Below are 21971 nucleotides of genomic sequence, written 5' to 3' on the forward strand. Positions count from 1 at the left end.
GCGGGAAGCGCGCGCGAGCGGAGGGCAGCCCTCACAGAGCCTGTGAGGTGCTTGAAGGCGTCGGGCTGCGCCTGGAGGGGTCCCTGTGCCTGTACGTGTGCCTGTACGGGCACGGAAGTTACTAGATGAGAGTAAGCGATTTTGCTTGTGATGTTTTGGAACGTGATCAGCTGCCAGCTGTAAACGCTAAAAGGCTGAGAACACAGAGGGGGAAATAGTTTGGGTGAGAGCAGGTTTATTCCTGGCAAGAGGTCTGTAGGTCAGTGTAAAATTATTCATACGCTGATAGGGGTCTTGCAGTGAGGACGAGGTACTCGTGGTGGTGAGCTCAAACTGTACCATCAAAAGCAAGAGATGCGCTTCGAAAAAGCAAAACGCATGGCTAGATGCAGACTTAAAAGAATCCTTGAGGTTTAGGGTAAGAGAAATTTGTTTCAGATGAGAATTTGGCAGGCAGCCTTTCACCCTTGGTGAACAGACAGTGATCTCAGATGCTTAATTTCAGTGGGATAGTAGGAAAAATCCTTTTCATTAAGCTTCTGGATTGAGGAAGTTCTGTGCATTTAGAGTTCCATTTCCTGAACTGCTGCCTAAATTTGCATATTATTGCATGCATATATTGGCATTACCAGCAAGCATTAAATTATGAGTATTGCCCCAGGTATGAGTTTGGGGCCTCAGTGCTACCTTGGTGCTCAGAGACACTGGCAATATGAGGTACAGACACAAGTTTCACTTGTAAGTGTCCTCTGTTTGTGACAAGAAACGCAACATGGATGATAGTTGTAACACAGAGAGGAGGATTCAAGAACTTTGGAAAATGCAGCAGAGCTGGTAATCCCAGACTTTGCTGAAGAGACAGATCACGTTGCGGTGTTGTGGGGAGCTTTAACCCGTGCTAGTAGGAGGTCAGTAAGAGTGGGTCTACCCGAGAGGAGCTGAAGCCTCTTAGAGGCATCTGAAAACGTGTGGACATGCAGAGCTAGGCACTAGTCATCTCCTGGAACTTGTTTCTCTTCCTAATTAATACGTTTGGCAGTTCAGCCAGGCCCCGATTTCACAGCTCAGCAGTCCTGCCACTCTCCTGGCATGGGGCTGTGGCTGAGGCAGGGGAGTGCCAGCTCCAAGAGGTGCCAAAAGGGAGGCAAAGCATGAAAGCAGAGTCCCCACCGGGATCATAAGCACCCTAAGCTGGCAAGTGAGATGCCCCTGTTTGAATTTGGGGCTTTGCTGGAAGTGTCTATACGAGGTTTGATGGCATAGGCTTCTGCTAGGTTTAAATTCTCACTTTTATGTTCCTTTATGCCAAGCAAAAGTGGGAATATGCAGCTCAAATAAAAGCAGGAACCGCACAAAAACACAGAACTTAATTCAGAGTAGATGCAAGACAAAAATGCTCTTTTCAAATTTCAGGGTTGCTTCTGAGAAAGGGAGAAGAAAAAATAATTCACTAGACATGCATGCCTATTAGCCTGCTTTTCCCTTGTGGCTCCAACAACACTTCTCAAAAGTTTTGCCATTAGGAGGGTTTTAGTTTGAAATGCAAAACTAGTATTTCCTTTACCTGGATAACTTGTTCATTATTAATTTTAACTTATTTCCAGGAGTGGAATTTTCACAAGCCCTTTCTCAGCCATAGGAACAACTAGGAATCAAATTGTCCCAACCTGGGAACTTGTGCTTAGAAAGTCCTGTTCCATGCAGTTTGTATGAGTACCAAAGGAGCCCTTTCTTTTTTTTTTCCTGCTGGTTCTTGCCAGCAGCACAAACTTAGACCTGTTGCTGCATAAGAGCAGGTAAAGCTGGATTACAAGAGCTCTCAATTGTCTGAAGAATCTCAGTTGGCAAGATAAATGCTCAGGAAGGACATCAGAACAGATTACACCGGAAGCCACCCATGTGTAGCCATGCCTAATGCAGCAGTGTGTTCAGGTCTCCCTCAAATGGCCGCCAGCCAGCTAGAGCCTGCCGCAGCCAGCAGTTGCACAAGTAGGCAGAAAACCTCTCTGTGCTCTGAAGAGGTCTTTGACCAGTGTTTCATCGCACGGTGTTCTGCTGTTCCGCAGGCCAAAGGGAGTTTACACAGACCTTTGGAGGCTTAACCTCTTCCTGGTCACGGTGGTGCCCAGGGAAGCAGGAGGGAGGCTTGTGAGGGACAGCAGGGCTCCTCTAGGGCCATGGCCCCAACACCTGCAGCACCAGGCTTGCTTCCTGCTGTGCAGCATCCCTGATCCCCTGTTCCTGCAAGGGGCAGAGCAGGGTGAGGAAGAGAAAGCCCGGAATCATCCTGAGCTGTTGGTGCTGAGGCACCTTGTGCAATGAACAGTGCCAGTGTTTAAGAGGAGTGGAATTTGCCCTCAATCAGCTCCGTTTGTGTTTGAAGAGATAAGAAACAGAAGCATATGGAAACTTGCATGTTAACTGGTATCAGTTCTGGTTTTACGTTGGGCTGTGAAGAACGCATGAGTTAGCTGAAATGAAGGCTTATCCAGGAGTCACTGGCTTCCCTGTTAAGGCTTTCTCTTCTGGTCTATACTGGCGTAGAAGTCCCTTGGACTTCCACTTCAGGTCACCCCAGCACATGAATGAAGGGCTTCCTGGCTTAGCATCTCCTTGATTTTTCTTTAAAGACAAGAGTGCCTGCTAGTGTGAGGACAACAAGTCCATATCTTCTTCTTTTTTTTCAGTGCAACTTTTTCTGCCTTTGGTTGAAATAAGTTGCATTCTCAAGTGAGCATGAAATGCGGGAGGGCACCCGGTAACTGGCCAAGAAATACTGTGCTTGTTTCAGAGGAAGCTGGTTGGAAAGAGCCTGGGGATTACCGATAAGCCATGTGGGAAATGACACCGGCAGAGGGCGCGTTACTTGACGCTGCTGTGCCTTAAACGCACCTCTAGGACATGGTTATGGCTGAACTGCTGCGAGGCAACTTTTGGGTAAAGAACTGTATTTATTCTGTACAAGTTGTGCTGATGTTGCTCACGCATAATGCGATAATCACCATATTCAGGTAACACTTGATTAAAAGGTTGTGTTCTTTCAGGTACTCACTACAAAAGCATATAAAACTGTGTGCGTTACAGGGCTTTTAAAATTTAAAATGATTCATTGAGATGAAGCAGACCACCCGTATGAATTTCTTCCCACAAGATCACTTTGCTCAGTGATGAGCCAGATTAATTTATACTCAGGAAATCACTGTGTTGCCCAAAAATGGGCTTTGCTGCATTTCCTGTCTGTATTGGTGCAGAAAAGAGCTAGGGCTGATACAATGCACAGCTAAAACAGCCCTTCTCACTTGCAGAGCTGCATCTCTGCTCTGGTAACACTCCATGTTATGCAGGTGTGTTCCTGCTGCAGGTGTGGGATAAGCCTCTAGGTGTGAAGGGCAGTGGTGGCCTGGAGGAAGTACCTGTCTTGCTTCTGCTCTGAATCAAAACTGCTGTGCTACACACGGTCTGTGTTCTGCTTTCAGTCATGCCACAGGGAAACGAGAAACAACTTGCTGTTCATTGGTTGCTTCGCTGCCCGATGATTGCATCAAACTTAACATCTGTCAGCTTTTTCAGACAATTCAAGGCACGTTCTGGAAGCAACCTGAAAGATAAAATCGTGAGATGAAATCTAGGATAAGAACTTGGGTCACAGGAAAAGTGGCAGCACAGGTGGGACAAGAGCTGGTCTGGGTGCAGAATGTGTGCTTGCCTTAGACAGAGACCAAAACTGAAACTGGGGAGTAGTTCCCAAGGATATGTAGCCCTTGAAATCCTTTGGCTAGCTTTGATTCTGATCCCTTCACCACCTTCCTCCTTTGATGACAACTCCAAGGACAGGTATCCCCTGGGCAGGATGTTGGTTGCAGCATTGCTGCTGCATCCAGGAAGGTTTAACACCAAACGTAGGCAAGTGCATTAAAAATAAGGTGAGAATTGCCTTTGTCTTCTTTGCTTTCAAAACCTCATCTGGTTGACTGAGGAATTTGGGGAAAACAGAAGAATCTTTACAGCCTCTCATAAACAGGAGGTTTTGGTTAGAGCCAAGTTGTCTTCTCACAAACGAGTTATTACCAAGGGTTTCTTGAGGGACTGTGGGAGCTAACTGACATGGCAATTTAGTTGTTCTGATGTGCCTTCTAGGCTTCGAACCTGAGCTCTGGTGAAAATGTCCCAGCAGAGCAACTACAACTCGGTAAAGAAGCCTGAGAGGACAAATTGTGCTTCTCATGGCCAGGAGAAGCAGCAGAGTCCTTCTCAAGCACCCTTCCCAGCCCCTGTGGCCTAGACCTTCTGGTGCTGACATGAAGAAGTGAAGGCTAAAATGCAGCAGTTCCTCAGCTGCTTCTGGAGCTTGTGGCTGCTGGTTCAGAGAACCTGTGAAGCTGTTCTTGGCAAGCCCATGAGAAATCCTGTCTGTGAAGGAAGAGAGATCCCTCGGTATCCCTTTGCCTCCGTGTCAGCCTGTGGAGCAGTCGAGTTCCCCACTCAGCAGCTCTCTGCAAACAGTGGGTTGTAATGACCTATGACAGGACTCAACAAAAACTTTTTGTTCTCTGCTGTTTTCATTAGAAAGAAACATGATGCTATTTCATTGTCTCCTCACGTGTTCTAAATTAATGGTTAAACTTGAATCCGATGTTACAAGCTTAATAGTTGTACACGCATGGACTTATTCCCAATACTTATGTTGTTCTTACCTTTCAAGAAGTAAAGCAAAGCGTTGATTTGATGGAACAAAAACCATTTTTTTGTTAGTGAGTATTCCTTCCATCAGTTCCTTTACAACTTCGTCAACCTCCAAAATTCTTCCAAGCCTAAAATGAAAGGAAAGCATTCATATAAGAGCAACAGTGGTAATATAAAGGTAGCAGTTGAATATAAAGTAGGATGTTTCACGCTTCCACCAAGTTAGGTAATTAAAAGATGAGCATTATGTAGGATAAAAAATGTTGCAAATTTTTGTTAGCCAATTGTATATATCAATTAACCTCAGTTTTTATATACTCAGTTTGAATAACAGTTGTAAAGCAGATTCAAATATGTAATGCTGAATTTTGACCATTACCTGGTACTGGGATTTTTGACAAATCCAGTATTTATAAAAACTGGGCAGAGACATGTTGTTTTTACTCCATCCTTTCCCAGGGTAGACAGCTCCTCAGTTAGAGCTTTATGAAATCCAACAGCAGCAAACTTGCTTGAACTGGTGGGGAAAAAAGCACAAATAAGAAGGTATGAATGCTATTTCCAACCTCATACAAATGGAAATGTGCTGAAACAACATGCAGTACTGACTTGAGGGGGGGAAAAAAGGCGATCCACCTGAGAGGGCAGGGAATAATTCTACTTTCCCCTGTGCTGCTTTTCAGTGCAGCATAGTGCTGAAATGCATATTGCTGATGGGGAAGACACTGTGGAATTTAGAGGGGAAAACATAGGTTACCCTAGCAGTGAATAGTCAGAAGAATATTAAGAATTCTTAGGAAACAGTAATTCACATGCATAAATCTAGTGTTTCCTTTTTTAAGGAAGCACTTGAGGCAAGCCTGTGCTGTCCAGCATTTCTCACTGCAGGGGACAAAAATACTGCCTAAGTTTTTAAAATGAAGAAGAAAGAGAATAGTAAAAAACAGTAAAACTACCTATTGTTTATTTGAGGACTACAACAACTCACAAGCGCACTATGATATTGTAAGACGAAAAGAGGATACCTTTCTTACCAACCAAACTCTGGAGAAGGTATAGAGAGAAAAAGAAATGGAAGACATTATTAGTTGATTTATCACATCATCATTCCTTCACTGAAACATTCTTCCTTTTTAGTCAATGCTAATAAGCAAATCACTGGGTACACCCATGAGTCCTTATTTGACGGGTGTTGTGGTTTTTTTTGTTTGTTTGTTTGTTTTTTTCCCCTCCTTAGCCGTCCTGCTTAGCAAGTAACTTATTCAGTGGCAAACTATTCTTACTCTCCTTGGTAGTGCAGAAGGCAATTTGAAATAAGAAACGGAGAGCTGATTTGGAAGTCACTTACCAATAAGCCACCATGAAAGAGGTTACAAAATGACCTGCTGCGGATGCCACTGTAACAATGTGACCGCGGTTGTTGTCCATCATTGTTGGCAGAAAAGCTCTGGTTGTCTGGAAAGGGTTTTAGAACAAGAGGAAGAGGTGGGGCGTGGGAAGGAGGAAACGAACAATAACTTCTTAGGAGTCTTCAACACTGGCCTCAATTATGTGCAATTAAGCAATTCAATTATATGCAGTTAAGTGACTAAGCCTACCCCTAGTGCTGGGGGGTGCATGGCACCAAGCTCCTGAGAACCACAGAGACATCCAGTCTCCTTTCAGTTTTTAGGTTTCACTTGTCAGCAGCCACGCTGCCAGTGTCTCTCCTCAGCACACCCAATCTGTAGCACACCTTTCAGTCCCCTGCAAGCAGAAATTGTTTACTGACCACTCTGTTTTCCCTGCTGAATGCTGCCCCTGTACATGAGCTCTGTTCCATGTCCGAGCTGGGCCAAGAGCCAGGGCTGGCCCTACCCTGTCCAGCCCCTGGGGCGAGGTATCAGCTGCTGCCTGCTCTCAGGGCTTTGCTACAAAAAAACATTTTGCATTTTTGAGTTATGCATCTCCTGCCTGCAGGGTCTCGGTGCCTGGCTGAGGGTGCCCCCACCTCCTCAATAACACTCACACTACCACAGAGGGACGAACGCACTAGTGGCCCTTACCCAGATGTGGGCGAGAATGTTGACCTCAAACATTTTCTCAATCTGGTGGTCCTGGGTCGAGAGCAAGTCGGCAGCCGTGATCACACCAGCATTGTTCACGAGGATGGAGACATCGCCAATGTCCTTCTTCACCTTTTTGGCAAAAAGAACATGCAGCCACATGTCATTTGTTATCACAAGAGTGCAAGGTTGTGAGCAGCAATTTCTTACAATTCTTTTATTTGAGGTAGGAATTGTGCAGTATCCTTGAAGACAATTTAGATGTGACATTTTCCCCTTTATTTCTGCCGGTATTTGCAGTCTTCTATACATCACACAGATGAATATGCCCTGCACAGTCACAGCTGGCTCTGTGGACATTACTGAATATTTTGGACCACCTTAACCTTACTCTCTACAACAAAGTCTTTCAAATTTCCACAGAGGTGTCTGTGTGTTTTTTGGCAAGATTAAAGGAAGATGTTCCTTCACGGGTCTAAAGCCTAAAGTGGGAGCTCGCAGGGACAGAGGCTCGTGAGGGAGGATGAGCTGGGCTGTGATACCCAAAGGGCCACTGCGATCTCTGTATGTGCAGCAACAAAAGGGCAGCAATTTCAAGATTTGTACGCTGTGAGTGGAATACCTCGGGTGCAGTTTTCCAGCCCTTCCTGACACCCAAGCCCATCTGGCTAAGCTTTCGCTCGTGCACCTGCTCCCCTACCTTCTCCGCAGCGCCGTAGATTTCCTCCCTTTTGCTGCAGTCCACCACGAAGGTGTGGACGGTGGCTCCCAGCCTTTCGCACTCCGCAGCCGTCTCCCTGAGGCCATGCTGGGAGAGGAAGGAAAGGAGCGGACGTTATGTGCCATGCACCCCGCAGGGGCTCGCCTGGGCGGAGTGGGGGGCTCCGCGGCCCGTTACCGTGTCGACGTCCCACAGCACCAGGCGGCTCTGGCGCCGGGCGAACTCGAGGGCCGTGGCTCTGCCCAGCCCGCGGCCGGCCCCCGTCAGCAGCACCAGCTCCCCGCCGACGGCCTTCCTGCGGGCGGGCAGCAGCAGCCGCACCGCCGCCTCGGCGTACGCGTAGAGCAGCGTGCCCAGGAACAGCGCCAGCTCCCGCACCGCGCCCATCCCGCCGCACGCAGCGCCCCCAGCGCACGCAGCGCCCCCAGCGCACGCAGCGACCGCAGCGCACGCAGGAACCGCAGCGCACGCAGCGCCCGCAGCCCGGGACCCTGACAGCGGCGGGGGGCGGGGGAAGAGGCAGCCAATCGGAGAGCGCAGCGCGGGGGGGGGCGGGGACTCCGCCCAATGAGGGGAGGAGGGGCGGTGGCGGGGCCCCGTTGGGCGCCTCAGAGGGGCCGCGGGCGGAGGGTGCCCGGTGCCCGTGTGGGGTTCGCGGGCTGTCTGTTGTCCGCAGGGCGGGGGCTGTGTTTAATTCTGGTGGTGTCTCGTGCTTAGGGCAGGTGTCCTTTAGCCCGTTCTAATTTTTCGAGTTTAAATTCTCCTAGCCTGGGGTTTGCTTCCTTTTGACAAGGGAACGCGGGACTCCTCCCATAAGCACAGCCTGGCGTGAGGGGGTGCAGTGTCCTCAGCACCGCTGAAAAAGTGGGGCAGCCAGGGAGCCCTTAGGGATACTCAGTTCTGTATTTTTTTTTTCCTTCCCCCTTTAGGGGGATGGGGGACCCAGGGGAGAAGGTCAGTGCCTCTCTTAGGCAATAATTTGGGGAAGAGGCCTTGAACTCCTTGCAGAAATGGCCTGAGGAAAAAGGAAGCTTAGAGAAGCGACTCCAGAGGTCGCTCAGCCAAGAGCACTTTGTGGTAAGCTGTGTCTTTTGAGATAGCTTTGGGTAACTTGCACCTAGTTAGGAGTTGAAAAAATATGTCTGCCGTTGAAATAAACTGTGATGCCCTGGTTACATACCTGTGTAGGATTAACAGTTATTCACATCCTAATGTCTTAGAGTGTCTCTATCTAAAACATGCTAATAGCCTTAAGGTTCCCTTTAAATCCCTGTACATTTCTTTCCCCATACTTTATATCTTGTATAGTATTACTAACACTACATAAATGCTTTCTGTTGCTGTTTAAGCTTACATGGATCTTGTTTACAAAAACACTGTCTTAAACTGTAGTTCAGATGTGGTTGCTTCAGTGGCCATGTTTGTAATAAATAGTCTCTTAAAAGCACAGAGAGGAGGCTGGGTAGCATTTAGTAGTGCCAGATAAAGACCTGAGAGAGCCTGTGAATCTCAGCATGGACAAAAGGCAAAGCCAGCCTCAGGAGTTCCCTTCCTTTCCTACTCATGGTCATTGCAAGCAGGGTCGCTGAAGTGACGTTGATGTGTTTCTTTTTCCCAAGAAATAATTAAGAGATGAAGAGACCTTAGTCATTTGATGCTCAGCATTTATTCAGATTTAGGAATTAAGCAGAGAAGGGTTGAGAGCCATGCACTTTGCCACACACCAGCTTCAGTAGTGGGCGTGTGAAACAGGGACCCTGTTGTTGGTGGTCCTCCATTTTCAGCACATTAGTGACAGGAGATATGAAGGAGATGTGGGAAGCAGAAGATCATCTAGAAGCAGCAGTGTCCTGTAGGAGACAGTCATGGTCGGCACCTGCAGAGCAATAGGAGAATTGCAGGTTAGAACCAAGAGTAGTTAATTGTTTTAACATCTTAATGAATGTTTTATTTGAGCCCTTAGCAGTGTAATTGTCTTTTGAAGCCATGGCCCCAAGAGGAGGCTGTTTCTGTGTTGACGGGAGGTGGCTGGACAGCTCCTGACAGCTGGGTATACGGCTGGCTATGGTGTGGCAAGTCCAATTAGCATGATTTTTTCTGCTCTGTGAAGTTGCTTAAGATAATGTGCAGTGCTGAAGGAAATGAAAATCACTTAAATTCTGAAAAGTACTCTGCAGAATGATTACAGTGTAGAATGTAAAAAGTAGGCAAATGTCATGGTAGTGCTTGCTGCAGACTTCTTTTTGTATAACAAGATAGGTTGCTTACCTCAGGCTTGCAATCAGGAAGACCGAGCAGCCCTAAGCCTTTCCAGGAAGGGGCGAATAATGGGACGAAAAGGCCAGAAAATGGGACGTGTTCGTGGCTGTGAAAAGAAAGGCATTGTGCGTCAGTGTTTTCCAGGTGAGGGCCAACCGCCTGGTTAAATCTGAATGTTACAACTGGTGAGACCCAGTAATTTAGAAACAGAAGCCTTACCGCCTCAGTGCTCTCCCCACCAGAGCTATCGCTGTCGTCTTGCTGTAGAAGAAGAAACAACTTTTTGTTAGAGCAAAACACACTTGAAAAAACACACTTCTCTTTGTTTTTTTGTTTGTTTGTTTTAAACAAAGTGCTCAGTTGTTTATTTTTAAGTGTGTCCTGTTAGAAAGCCAAGATCTGCAGGAGAAACTTGTTCTTCAGTGTCTGGAATATGGTCAGCTGCGTGACGAAGGAATTGGGGGGGGCCCCCACTGATGGGCTGGGAGTGACCTTGCAATTTCTCTTTTGCTTTAAAGTTTGAGGAGGACTCGATCTTAAGCCAGAAGTCTGGAATGGGAGTACAGTACATGTGTTCAGCCTTGCACCAGCCATTGGTATTTCTGAGGCTCTCCCATCGGTTAAAAAACCTTGCAATTTCCAAGTGACAACATGGAGATTGCCTGCATTGGACGCCCGCCTGTTTCTTTGTTCGGTACTTACAGCGTTGGCGACAGCAAGGACCATGCTCACGACGCAGGACAGCAAGAGGAGCTTCATTTTGAGCGAGACGCCTGTGGAGCAGATGGCACAGAGTTGCAGCGCCCCAGTTCCAGCAGAAGGGAAGGCGCGGGGAGCACGCACGCACGCTGGGTTGACTGCAGCAGCTGGTCCAGGGCTGCTCCAGCTGGGCTTTGAGCATCTCCTGTGGCGGAGGCTCTGTGACCTGTCTGGGCAACCCATTCCAGCGCTTGCCCACCCTCATCGTGGACCCTTCTGTTCCCTTCCCTTCCCTACAGTTTGCAGCCATACCCAAGCAGATTTCTGTCCTGCAGGGCAGTGGGGTAAGAGCTCGCCCCGGTACTACCTTTGGGTTGCATGTTGAGCGGCTGGTCAGCGGGTCAGGAGAAGTCGGCTGGCTGCGGTGATAGCGCTGCCTGGACGGCCGGCATCTATATATACGCTGCTGGGTAGCGTGGCACACATCAGGAAGCTGGAAGGTGTCATGTGTCATATTCTCATAAACCCCGCTGGCTGTTTAGTTTAATTACTTCTCACCTGATAAAGCAGCCAGATTTTGCAAATGACCTTTACATGATGTTTTTCATATAATCCTTGGGGGATCGACAGAGTTGGCAGTGGAAACATATGTTACAAAAGGAATGGCTGTTGTCTGTTTCACTAAAGATCTTCACCTGACTATAGGGTTCTGCATTTTAGTGTTGCTGCAGGAATGCTTGTGTGGTAACAGTGCCCAGAGTACTGAAGCTGCTAACTGAGATGGAGAGTTACGCTGTCCAAAATGGATGGAGCAGCTGATCTGGGAGACCCTTTCCAGGCATGTGAAGGACAAGAAAACGATCATTAGTCAGCCTGGGTGAGATACCACACTCAATGTGAGTTGGCAATGTGCCCTGGCTGTGAAAAAGACTGCTGGTGTCCTGGCCTGCACTAGGCAAAGCATTGCCAGCAGGTTGAGGGAGGCAGTTCTTCCCCTCTGTTCTGCACTGGTGAGGCCACACCTGGAGTGCTGGGTATTGATGGGTGCTCCACAGTACAAGGGAGACTTGGGGCTGCAGGGGGGAGTCTGGCGAAGGGCCTCAGAGAAGATTAAGGGCCTGCAGCACCTATGAGGAAAGGCTGAGAGAGTGGGGACAGTTCAGCTTAGAGGAGAAGGTTTGGGGGGATCTGATCCATGTCTGTAAATCCCACAAGGGAAGATGTAAAGGAGCTGGAGCTGGGCTCTTTTCAGTGGTGCCCAGTGACAGGTCAGGAGGCAATGGGCACAAAGTGAAACAGGAGGTTCCCTCTGAACATCAGGAAACACTTTTTTTTCTTTTTCCTTCTTTCTTACTGTGGGCATGACTGAGCACTGGCAAAGGTTGCCCAGAGGATTTGTGGTGTTTCTCTCCTTGAAGGTATTTGGAATCCACATGGGTGTGGTCATGGGCAGCCTACCTAGGTTGTGCTTGAGCAGATGATGTCCAGAGGTCCCTTCCAATTTAAGCCACTCTGTGATGTTGAGAGGAGAAGGACCTTGGATTTCCTGAGGAAGCAGGACTTTGTGAATTCTAGTTACTGCTGACCTGTGAGGCCAGTGTTTCCTTCTTTCTGGAGTCTTCCATGTGGCCCTGCAGGTGGGCTGAAATGAGACTGAAGGCAAGAACCTCTGGTATCAGTACAGCACAGGGAGTTGGAAAAGGAGATTCAGATTGTCAGGTAAGTGAAAAGGAAGAAGGCTGCTTGTCTTCAGCAGCTGTATCTTGGTGGCTTGTTAATGTTGGAGCAGAGGCGGTCAACTCTACGTGTGGAGGGAACCCACCTAACTGAGCAGTTTCCCTAAGTTGCAGAGAAGAGTTTTATGATTGGGTTCCACTCAGTGGAAACCAGCTGGAGGTTGTTTTGCTGATTTGTGCTGTTTGTGGAGTATTTTTGATCTTTAGCCTAACAAAGTACAGCTATTATTCAATGTGGACTGGAGGTTATATATACATCCTGAACTCGTATCTACCTGAATGGACCTGTGTAAGAACATTTAGCCGTATCTGCTTTTTCCGTCTCACTTAACATTGACCTGATGTTTTCACTGGAATAGAAGGAAAGTCAATAAATGTGATATTTTTACTCTGGTTCATCTTTTAAGCAACTGCAGAGTTAAGATTGTTCCCACTAAAACCCTCGCACAATGAGTGTGTTCATAAGGGCCGGGGGGGATGTATCTCTAAGGAGGGTGCCAGATGCTGGGTAGGCATGAGACTTCACTGATGATACTTCCTTGTAGAGAGGATAAATACTTATGACTAATTTTAACTTAGACTCATCAAAACCAAGTGGAAGCAATCGAGTCCACAGAGGGTCACAACCTTTCTTTTACCGACTTCATAAGTTAACTGTAGTGTTATTGTTACTGGTTAACACACTGGCAGGTGAAACAAGTGGTCATTTATGGTCCTTATTCTTACTGGTGTTTATGATTTGTAGGTTAACGATCAACTGCAACTCCCCCCCCCCCCAGCAGAGGACAGGAGCTGAGCTGAATATCTCACTGGTGTAGCACTCTGGGAGAGCAGCATCCCTCCATGTGAACGCCAGCAGGTGCTCCTCCTCTGTGCCCCACAGTGGGAACGTGGAAGCAGTGGCATCATGGAGACCTCTGGAGCAGGTGGGATGCTGGCTCCTTCACATGCCAGGCACTTCAGATCTCCATGGCTGTACTGGTCTTGGGGTCTAGTCGTCTGCCCCACGTAGCTTGGGTGGTTTAAGGGCCTTTCTTTCCCGTTTGTCCTGATGAATTCTGGTTTGCTGCATCTTTTCCTACCGTTTGGCTGGAGCGCAGCACTGCTGGGTTAGCCTGCGGAGAACAGAACAGTCCCTTGTGTGTTGTCCTGTCCTAAAAAGGGCAACGAACTCACCTGGATCGCTCTAAGTGGGCTGACTCATGGCTGTAGAAAGAGCAAGTAAGCAATAGGCTGCGGGCAGGCAGAAGAAAAGGCTGTCAAAAGTTCCTCGTCCTGAGAGATGTCAAGTCCCAGAGAAAGGCTCTTTATCAAAAGGAATTAGCAGACTGTGTGTGCTGTTTGTACATCTAATATGGGTTTATGTGTACAAGCTGCTGGGTAATGGTGCGTGTAGTGACAGGTCAGGCTTACGGGGAAACTGTCAGCGAGTTGGGTTTTGTTGGGCAGCCGCCCTTAGCTTATGAAAGACGTTCCTGTGTCGAGCATCCCGTTGGCTTTTTTGTTCTCTTGTGAAGCATCAGAGTGGAGTTCGGCTGGCTCAGGAGCAAAGGAGTAGGAGGCAGGTGGAGTGGTGCATCCTGAGCCGCCCCAACGGCATTTTGGGCTGCCGTTCATTGTTTGCTGGGAGGGTGCCGTGGTTCAGGTGGAGGGGGGCGTGGGGCCTGCCTTTGTAGGACGTAGTATTACTTCCTACTATTACTATAACATAGTAATTGTAGAAAATGGAAGAAATTCAACTGTGAATCACTTGAGTTCCTTCACCCACCTCAAACAATGTAACTGCTTAGTCTTGTTTGAAAGAGATTGTTTTTTTCTTTTACTTTTCAGTTTGAAATTTGGATATATTTGAATCGTGTTTATAACTGTACACAAGGATTTTTTCCCTAGTCTGGGAAAATAAATATCTCCCTAAACATCTGCCCTCGAACTAGTATTGGCTTACAGCTAAAATGAGTTGTTAGAGGTTTTGTTGCTGTACCTTGGCTCCACAGTTGCTCATACTTTCAGTGGGAGAAGATATTTGATGCCAGTGGGGGTGCTCAGAGCTAGATGCTGGTTTTCTCCTGGAACTTTTTCCTCTTCCTAATTAACGCGTTTGGCGGTTCAGCCAGGCCCTGATTTCACAGCTCAGCAGTGCTGCCGCCCTCCTGGCATGGGCCTCCAGCTGGGGCTGGGGCTGAGGCAGGGGAGTGCCAGCTCCAAGAGGTGGCCAAGGCGGAAGCAGAACACGACAGCAGAGTCCCCACCAGGCTCGTAAGTGCCCTAAGCTGGCATGCAAGACTCCTCTGCTTGAGTGTGGGGCTTTGCTGGAAGCGGCTATATGAAGTTTGATGGCATAGGCTTCCACCAGGTACCCCGAACAACCAGATTTTGGGGTAATCTTGAGCTGTATTGACTCTGGTGGCCAGGAAGAGAACTGAGGAGGCCAGGAGAACATTGGTATGGAGAGCAAGGATTACACTGGAAGCCACCCACATGTAGCCGTGCCTAATGCAGCAGTGTGTTCAGGTCTCCCTCAAATGGCCGCCAGCCAGCAAGTGCCTGCTGCAGCCAGCAGTTGCACAAGTAGGCAGAAAACCTCTCTGTGCTCCGAAGAGGTCTTTGACCGGCGTTTCATCGCACGGTGTTCTGCTGTTCCGCAGGCCAAAGGGAGTTTACACAGACCTTTGGAGGCTTAACCTCTTCCTGGTCACAGTGGTGCCCAGGGAAGCAGGAGGGAGGCTTGTGAGGGAGAGCGGGGCTCCTCTGGGGCCGTGGCCCCACATAGGCCTGCCCGTTGGCCTGCCACCCACGTTAAAGCTCCAGCCTGTGCGTTGGTGGCGCTGTAGGTGTTCAGTGCCTTGCTGATCCTGACCCAGCCTTCCTGCTGTGACTTCATTGCTGGGTTGGGCCAGGGGCAGAGTGGGGCTGGCCAGTGCCCCATGGGTGAGGTGCCTGACAGATTGTTGGCCACAGCGCTGGGATTGTCTCCTCCTGCTGGCAAACCCTGCTCTGCTGCTCCCCTGCAAGGGGCAGAGCAGGGTGGGGAGGGGGAAGCCAGGAATCATCCCAGCCTGTTGGAGCTGCGGCAGCTTGTGCAATGAACAGTGCCAGCGTTCGAGAGGAGTGGAATATGAAAACCCTCATTGCTGTGCATGTGTGTCTGAAGAGCGTCAGTGAGCTGAAATGAAGGCTTATCCAGGAGTCGCTGGCGTCCCTGTTAAGGCTTTCTCTTCTGGTCTGTACTGGTGTACAAGTCCCATAGACTTCCACTTCAGTTCACCCCTGGCATCTCAATGAGGAGCTTCCAGGTTTAGCATCTCCTTGATTTTTATTTAAAGACAAGAGTGCCTGCTAGTGTGAGGACAACAAGTCCATATCTTCTTCTTTTTTTTCAGTGCAACTTTTTCTACCTTTGGTTGAAATAAGTTGCATTCTCAAGTGAGCACGAAATGCAGGAGGGCACCCGGTAACTGGCCAAGAAATACTGTGCTTGTTTCAGAGGAAGCTGGTTGGAAAGAGCCTGGGGATTACCGATAAGCCATGTGGGAAATGACACCGGCAGAGGGCGCGTTACTTGACGCTGCTGTGCCTTAAACGCACCTCTAGGACATGGTTATGGCTGAACTGCTGCGAGGCAACTTTTGGGTAAAGAACTGTATTTATTCTGTACAAGTTGTGCTGATGTTGCTCATGCATAACGCGACAATCAACACATTCAGGTAACACTTGATTAAAAGGTTGTGTTCTTTCAGGTACTCACTACAAAAGCACATAAAATGGAGTGTGTGTTACAGGATTTTTAAATTTAAAATGATTCATTGAGATGAAGCAGACCACCCGTATGAATTTCTTCCCACAAGATCACTTTGCTCAGTGATGAGTCCAGATTAACATAAATATACTCAGGCAATCCCTGTGTTGCCCAAAAACGGGCTTTGCTGCATTTCCTGGCTGCCTCGGTGCATGCGGGAAGCAGGGAAGGAGCTAGCGATGTCACAATGCACAGCTAAAACAGCCCTTCTCACTTGCAGAGCTGCATCTCTGCTCTGGTAACACTCCATGTTATGCAGGTGTGTTCCTGCTGCAGGTGTGGGATAAGCCTCTAGGTGTGAAGGGCAGTGGTGGCCTGGAGGAAGTACCTGTCTTGCTTCTGCTCTGAATCAAAACCGCTGCGCTACACATGGTCCATGTTCTGTTTTCACTCGTGTCATGGGGAAACAACAAACAACTTGCTGTTCACTGTTTGTTCCAGTGTCCAACAATTGCATCAAACTTAACATCTGTCAGCTTTTTCAGAACTCTTGAGACACGTTCTGGAAGCAACCTGAAAGATAAAATCGTGAGATGAAATCTAGGATAAGAACTTGGGTCACAGGAAAAGTGGCAGCACAGGTGGGACAAGAGCTGGTCTGGGTGCAGAATGTGTGCTCGCCTCAGACAGAGACCAAAACTGAAACTGGGGAGTAGTTCCCAAGGATATGTAGCCCTTGAAATTCTTTGGCTAGCTTTGATTCTGATCCCTTCACCACCTTCCTCCTTTGATGACAACTCCAAGGACAGGTATCCCCTGGGCAGGATGTTAGTTGCAGCATTGCTGCTGCATCCAGGAAGGTTTAACACCGAACGTAGGCATGTGCATTAAAAATAAGGTGAGAATTGCCTTTGTCTTCTTTGCTTTCAAAACCTCATCTGGTTGACTGAGGAATTTGGGGAAAACAGAAGAATCTTTACAGCCTCTCATAAATAGGAGGTTTTGGTTAGAGCCAAGTTGTCTTCTCACAAACGAGTTGTTACCAAGGGTTTCTTGAGGGACTGTAGGAGCTAACTGACATGGCAATTCAGTTGTTCTGATGTGCCTTCTAGGCTTCGAACCTGAGCTCTGGTGAAAATGTCCCAGCAGAGCAACTACAACTTGGTAAAGAAGCCTGAGAGGACAAATTGTGCTTCTCATGGCCAAGAGAAGCAGCAGAGTCCTTCTCAAGCACCCTTCCCAGCCCCTGTGGCCTAGACCTTCCGGTGCTGACATGAAGAAGTGAAGGCTAAAATGCAGCAGTTCCTCAGCTGCTTCTGGAGCTTGTGGCTGCTGGTTCAGAGAACCTGTGAAGCTGTTCTTGGCAAGCCCATGAGAAATCCTGTCTGTGAAGGAAGAGAGATCCCTCGGTCTCCCTTTGCCTCCTTACCAGCCTGTGGAGCAGTCGAGTTCCCCACTCAGCAACTCTCTGCAAACAGTGGGTTGTAATGACCTATGACAGGACTCAACAAAATGCTTTTATTTCTCCTATTGTCATTAGGAATAATCACCACGTAATTCCTTAGCCTTGACATGTGGTGTAAGATGCTTGAGATAATTCAGTCAGGGGAAAAAAATGTCTCCTGCAGACTGATGCACATTTTCAAGTGGCTATAGACATACTGAAGTCAAATAAGAAATGAATTTAATGACCTAGTATATTGGTTAAAGATATTAAAGATGGTAGAAAATAAATGGAACTGGATTGAATGTAGACTTTGGGTGTCTAGCCATCATTCAGGGGTATTTATTTCAATGATATCAACTGAAAGTTTTCCTACTGTGAAAGCAAAAGACACTTATTCCAATGGTAAAACTTGAATTAGATGGTTCAAGTGTGATGCTTCTACACTCACGCAGTTGTGTTGAATATTTCCCCCCCCCCCTTTTTTTTAATGCCACTTACATGTCAGAAAGTAAAGCAATGCTCAGCTGTGGTGGAACAAAAACCATTTTCTTGTTAGTCAGTATTCCTTCCATCATTTCTTTCACAACTTCATCAACTTCCAAAATCCTTCCAAGCCTAAAATGAAAGGAAAGCATAAATTTAAGAATGATATAGGTAAAACATGGGAGAGTTGAATGTGAAGTAGGATACTTTGACTGCAGGCAAAGTCAGGTAATTCAAATGCAGGTCTTGTGGTTGAAGTGATGTTGCAGATAGAGATTTATATTCAGCCAATTTTATTTACCCTTTGATATACAGGTTGGAAGCAAGTCCTAAAGCAGGGGTAAATACATCTAAATGCAAAGAAAGGCAGGCTGAGATGTGGCTTTTATCAAAACATTACCTTGTACGGGGGTTTTTGACAAATCCAGTGTTCATAAAAACTGGGCAGACACACGTTGTTTTTATTCCATCCTTTCCCAGGGTAGATAGTTCCTCGGTTAGAGCTTTATGAAATCCAACTGCAGCAAACTTGCTTGAACTGGACGGAAAAAATGTCACAAATGAGAAGATGGGAATGCTATTTCCAACGTGATGTAAATAGAAAGGGGCTGAAAGAACACCCAATACTGACTAGCAGGGGAAGACGTGTAATCCATCCCTAAGAGATAGGGCAGGAACTAATGCTGGCTTTTACTGTCTCACAGTGTAGCACAGAAATAGATAGTGCTGCCAGGGGAGGGCATAGTGAGATGTGAAGTGGGTGACTCTGAAAATCTTAGGTTACTACTGAGCAGGCAGATAAATGCTAGGAAACTATAGTGTGTGAATCCATACAGCTGACTTAGAATGTTTTAAGCTGAATTCTTCTGAAGAATTTTCTGAAGTGTGCAAAATTAAGAACAAATGGGATTATAGGTATGGGCAACAATCCTACTGCTTCTTGTATCACGTGGAGCATGTTGTGACGTTGAAGCACGAGATTTGAAACAAAGGACTTAAGCAATTTAGCGCAACTGAAGTTTGTGGAGGCCAGGAGTATAAAACAGAACCAAGCAGAAACAAATCAAATGAGCAATATCAAATAAGTTTAACAGTGTAATACAGCTAAAAGTCCTGGCTCAGGTGTTCTTACATGGCCAACAGTGACTCCCCATGAAGGAACATACCCAGGGAAAGATGCTTCTGCTGGGAAACACTATTGTAGAGGGCTAGGTCAGATGCAGTATGACATTATGCCAGACAACAGTATTTCTGCAATTTTGTGCATGCGTTTCCAGTGCCTCTGTTAAACTTGGGCAGTACTTTGGCCTCTCAGCAGTGTCATGTTCCTTACAGCACTCAGTATTACTGTATCTTTTATCTTCTCAAAAGATTACAGTAGTTTTACAGTCAAAACCTTGTTTTATCTGATGATGGCAGAAGCGTTTCTATCCACTGCAGTCACTGCCACAAATGCTAGAAATGCAAAAAGCTGCTCAGTAAGGATTTTCTCATTAACACCACACCAACTCACAGGAGTGCTACACTCTAAGGAGGAGAAGGGAAGAAGATACCTTTTTTTTTTTTTAAACAAAGCAAAATCTGGATTAGGTATGGAGAGAAAAAAGTAAGAAGATTTCATTAGTTGATTGGTCACATCATTAATCCTTTACTGAATCACCTCAATCAGAGCTAATAATGAAATTAGTGGGTACCTCTGTGGGTCCTTATTTGACGGGTGTTGTGTTTTTTTTCTCCTTAGCATTGCTCTTTGGAAGTAGCTTATTCAGTGGGATGTTTATTTCGGTTACTCCGTGTGTGCTGGTGGAGAAGACACAATTAAAAACAAGAAATGAAGAGAGCTGATTCGGAAGTCACCAATAAGCCACCATGAAAGAGGTTACAAAATGACCTGCTGCAGAAGCCACTGTAACAATGTGACCGCGGTTGTTGTCCATCATTGCTGGCAGAAAAGCTCTGGTTGTCTGGAAAGGGTTTTAGAATAAGAAGAGGTGGGGCATGTGGAGGAGGAAACGAACAATAACTTCTTAGGAGTCTTCAATGCTGGCCCCAATTATGTGCAATAAAGTTACTCAGTTATGTGCAGTTAAGTGACTAAGCCTACCCCTAGTGCTGGGGTTGCATGGCACCAAGCTCCTGAGAACCACAGAGACACCCAGTCTCCTTTTAGCTGGGACAATTTGCATCCCAGTTTCCAAAAGGAGCCTTTCAGCAAAGCCAGGGATTGACAGAAGCTGATGTTCACATTGCTCCTAGCCTAGTTTTTAGGTTTCACTTGTCAGTAGCCACGCTGCCGGTATCTCTCCTCAGCACACCCAATCTGTAGCACACCTTTTAGTCCCCTGCAAGCAGAAATTGTTTACTGACCACTCTGTTTTTCCTGCTGAACGCTGTCCCTGTCCCCGGAGAGGGGAAAGGCAAGGCCTAGCTCTGATAGGGCCCAGCCATGTCACCTCCATGCAGAGAGAAGTTCTGGAGGGGTATAAGGAAGGTGATACACACAGGCAAAGGCTCCAGGATGGGCTTGAGACAGTGCCAGGAGCCCAGAACAGAGTCAGCAATGCAGGCAGGTACAAAATGCCCCGGGGTAGAGACCTGGAGCCCTGCTGGGCTGACAGGAGCACTTGGGAAGAGGCTGGCCCTGCTGCCTGCTCTCAGGGCTTTGCTACAAAAAAACATTTTGCATTTTTGAGCCATGCATCTCCTGCCTGCAGGGTCTCGGTGCCTGGCTGAGGGTGCCCTCACCTCCTCAATAACACTCACACCACCACAGAGGGACGAACGCGCTAGCGGCCCTTACCCAGATGTGGGCGAGAATGTTGACCTCAAACATTTTCTCAATCTGGTGGTCCTGGGTCGAGAGCAAGTCGGCAGCCGTGATCACACCAGTATTGTTCACGAGGATGGAGACATCGCCAATGTCCTTCTTCACCTTTTTGGCAAAAAGAACATGCAGCCACATGTCATTTGTTATCACACGAGTGCAAGGTTGTGAGCAGCAATTAATTTAATTTTTACAACTCTTTCTTTCAGGGAGAAGAAAATCATGCTGTGTTTCCTGATCCAGTAGGAAGTGTGCAGTATCCTGGAAGCTGATTTAGATGTGATGTTTTTACACATGCCAGTTTTTATAGAATCTTCACCCACAGAAAAATATGCTCTGCACAGTCATAGCTGGCTCTGTGGACATACTGAATGTTCTGGACCACCTGAACCTTACTTTCTACAATAGTCTTTCAAATTTCCACAGCGGTGTCTGCCTGTTTCTCAGCAAGCTAAAAGGAAGACGGGTCTAAAGCCTAAAGTGGGGGCTCGCAGGGACAGAAGCCCACAAAGGAGGATGAGCTGGGCTGTGATACCCAAAGGGCCGCTTTCCTCTCTGTACATACAGAAACAAAAAAGCTGCAATTTTAAGACTTGCATGCCGTGAGCGGAATACCTCGGGTGCAGTTTTCCAGCCCTTCCTGACACCCAAGCCCATCTGGCTAAGCTTTCGCTCGTGCACCTGCTCCCCTACCTTCTCCGCAGCGCCGTAGATTTCCTCCCTTTTGCTGCAGTCCACCACGAAGGTGTGGACGGTGGCTCCCAGCCTTTCGCACTCCGCAGCCGTCTCCCTGAGGCCGTGCTGGGAGAGGAAGGAAAGGAGCGGACGTTATGTGCCATGCACCCCGCAGGGGCTCGCCTGGGCGGAGTGGGGGGCTCCGCGGCCCGTTACCGTGTCGACGTCCCACAGCACCAGGCGGCTCTGGCGCCGGGCGAACTCGAGGGCCGTGGCTCTGCCCAGCCCGCGGCCGGCCCCCGTCAGCAGCACCAGCTCCCCGCCGACGGCCTTCCTGCGGGCGGGCAGCAGCAGCCGCACCGCCGCCTCGGCGTACGCGTAGAGCAGCGTGCCCAGGAACAGCGCCAGCTCCCGCACCGCGCCCATCCCGCCGCACGCAGCGCCCCCAGCGCACGCAGGAACCGCAGCGCCCCCAGCGCACGCAGCGACCGCAGCGCACGCAGCGACCGCAGCGCACGCAGGAACCGCAGCGCACGCAGCGCCCGCAGCCCGGGACCCTGACAGCGGCGGGGGGCGGGGGAAGAGGCAGCCAATCGGAGAGCGCAGCGCGGGGGGGGGCGGGGACTCCGCCCAATGAGGGGAGGAGGGGCGGTGGCGGGGCCC

The 21971-nt window shown here is 48.2% G+C and overlaps 3 protein-coding genes and 2 long non-coding RNA genes across 6 annotated transcripts; 2 read left to right on the forward strand and 3 right to left on the reverse strand.

The window, feature by feature from the left end:
- Nucleotides 1–2: 2 nt before the first annotated feature.
- Nucleotides 3–4740, forward strand: LOC310898612. Its single transcript, XR_014583493.1, has 2 exons — nt 3–131; nt 4138–4740. It is a non-coding gene; the product is annotated as an uncharacterized lncRNA (long non-coding RNA).
- Nucleotides 2932–7959, reverse strand: LOC310898600 (estradiol 17-beta-dehydrogenase 11-like). The gene is made up of 7 exons (XM_083833902.1): nt 7627–7959; nt 7429–7536; nt 6729–6860; nt 6032–6138; nt 5063–5200; nt 4695–4811; nt 2932–3598 (listed from the first exon to the last, which is right to left on the reverse strand). The coding sequence occupies exons 1-7, from the start codon at nt 7834–7836 to the stop codon at nt 3511–3513; spliced, it is 900 nt and encodes a 299-aa protein (XP_083690028.1). The 5' UTR covers nt 7837–7959; the 3' UTR covers nt 2932–3510.
- A 145-nt stretch (nt 7960–8104) lies between these two features.
- Nucleotides 8105–21056, forward strand: LOC310898613. Its single transcript, XR_014583494.1, has 4 exons — nt 8105–8526; nt 10413–10751; nt 11128–13069; nt 20843–21056. It is a non-coding gene; the product is annotated as an uncharacterized lncRNA (long non-coding RNA).
- LOC310898603 (uncharacterized protein) lies at nt 9099–11137 on the reverse strand (the record flags this gene model as incomplete). Of its 2 annotated transcripts, XR_014583480.1 has the most annotated exons (5): nt 9099–9325; nt 9718–9814; nt 9928–9969; nt 10411–10481; nt 10775–11137. XR_014583480.1 is itself a non-coding variant. In XM_083833905.1 (4 exons), 3 exons carry the CDS (start codon nt 10648–10650, stop codon nt 9731–9733), a joined length of 366 nt encoding a protein of 121 aa, XP_083690031.1. In that variant the 3' UTR covers nt 9099–9325; nt 9718–9730. The 2 variants fall into 2 exon arrangements, 1 of the variants encoding a protein (XP_083690031.1); XM_083833905.1 differs by lacking the exon at nt 10775–11137 and having other exon boundaries at nt 10411–10650.
- LOC310898602 (17-beta-hydroxysteroid dehydrogenase 13-like) lies at nt 15768–21878 on the reverse strand. Its single transcript, XM_083833904.1, has 7 exons — nt 21525–21878; nt 21327–21434; nt 20610–20741; nt 19667–19773; nt 18210–18347; nt 17825–17941; nt 15768–16452 (listed from the first exon to the last, which is right to left on the reverse strand). Exons 1-7 carry the CDS (start codon nt 21732–21734, stop codon nt 16365–16367), a joined length of 900 nt encoding a protein of 299 aa, XP_083690030.1. The 5' UTR covers nt 21735–21878; the 3' UTR covers nt 15768–16364.
- Between the last annotated feature and the right edge of the window lie 93 nt (nt 21879–21971).

Source organism: Anser anser (genome assembly GCF_964211835.1).
Source record: "Anser anser genome assembly, chromosome: 4".
Lineage (NCBI taxonomy): Eukaryota > Metazoa > Chordata > Aves > Anseriformes > Anatidae > Anser > Anser anser.

Coding starts and splice junctions, on each gene's coding strand:
- LOC310898602 (XM_083833904.1), bottom strand. CDS start 21,734: ATGGGCGCGGTGCGGGAGCTGGCGCTGTTCCTGGGCACGCTGCTCTAC. Junction 17,942..18,209: donor GTCAAAAACCCCCGTACAAG/GTAATGTTTTGA, acceptor CTTTCATTTTAG/GCTTGGAAGGATTTTGGAAG. Junction 16,453..17,824: donor ATTGCTTTACTTTCTGACAT/GTAAGTGGCATT, acceptor TTTATCTTTCAG/GTTGCTTCCAGAACGTGTCT.
- LOC310898600 (XM_083833902.1), bottom strand. CDS start 7,836: ATGGGCGCGGTGCGGGAGCTGGCGCTGTTCCTGGGCACGCTGCTCTAC. Junction 7,537..7,626: donor TGCTGTGGGACGTCGACACG/GTAACGGGCCGC, acceptor TTCCTCTCCCAG/CATGGCCTCAGGGAGACGGC. Junction 6,139..6,728: donor ACATTCTCGCCCACATCTGG/GTAAGGGCCACT, acceptor AACCCTTTCCAG/ACAACCAGAGCTTTTCTGCC.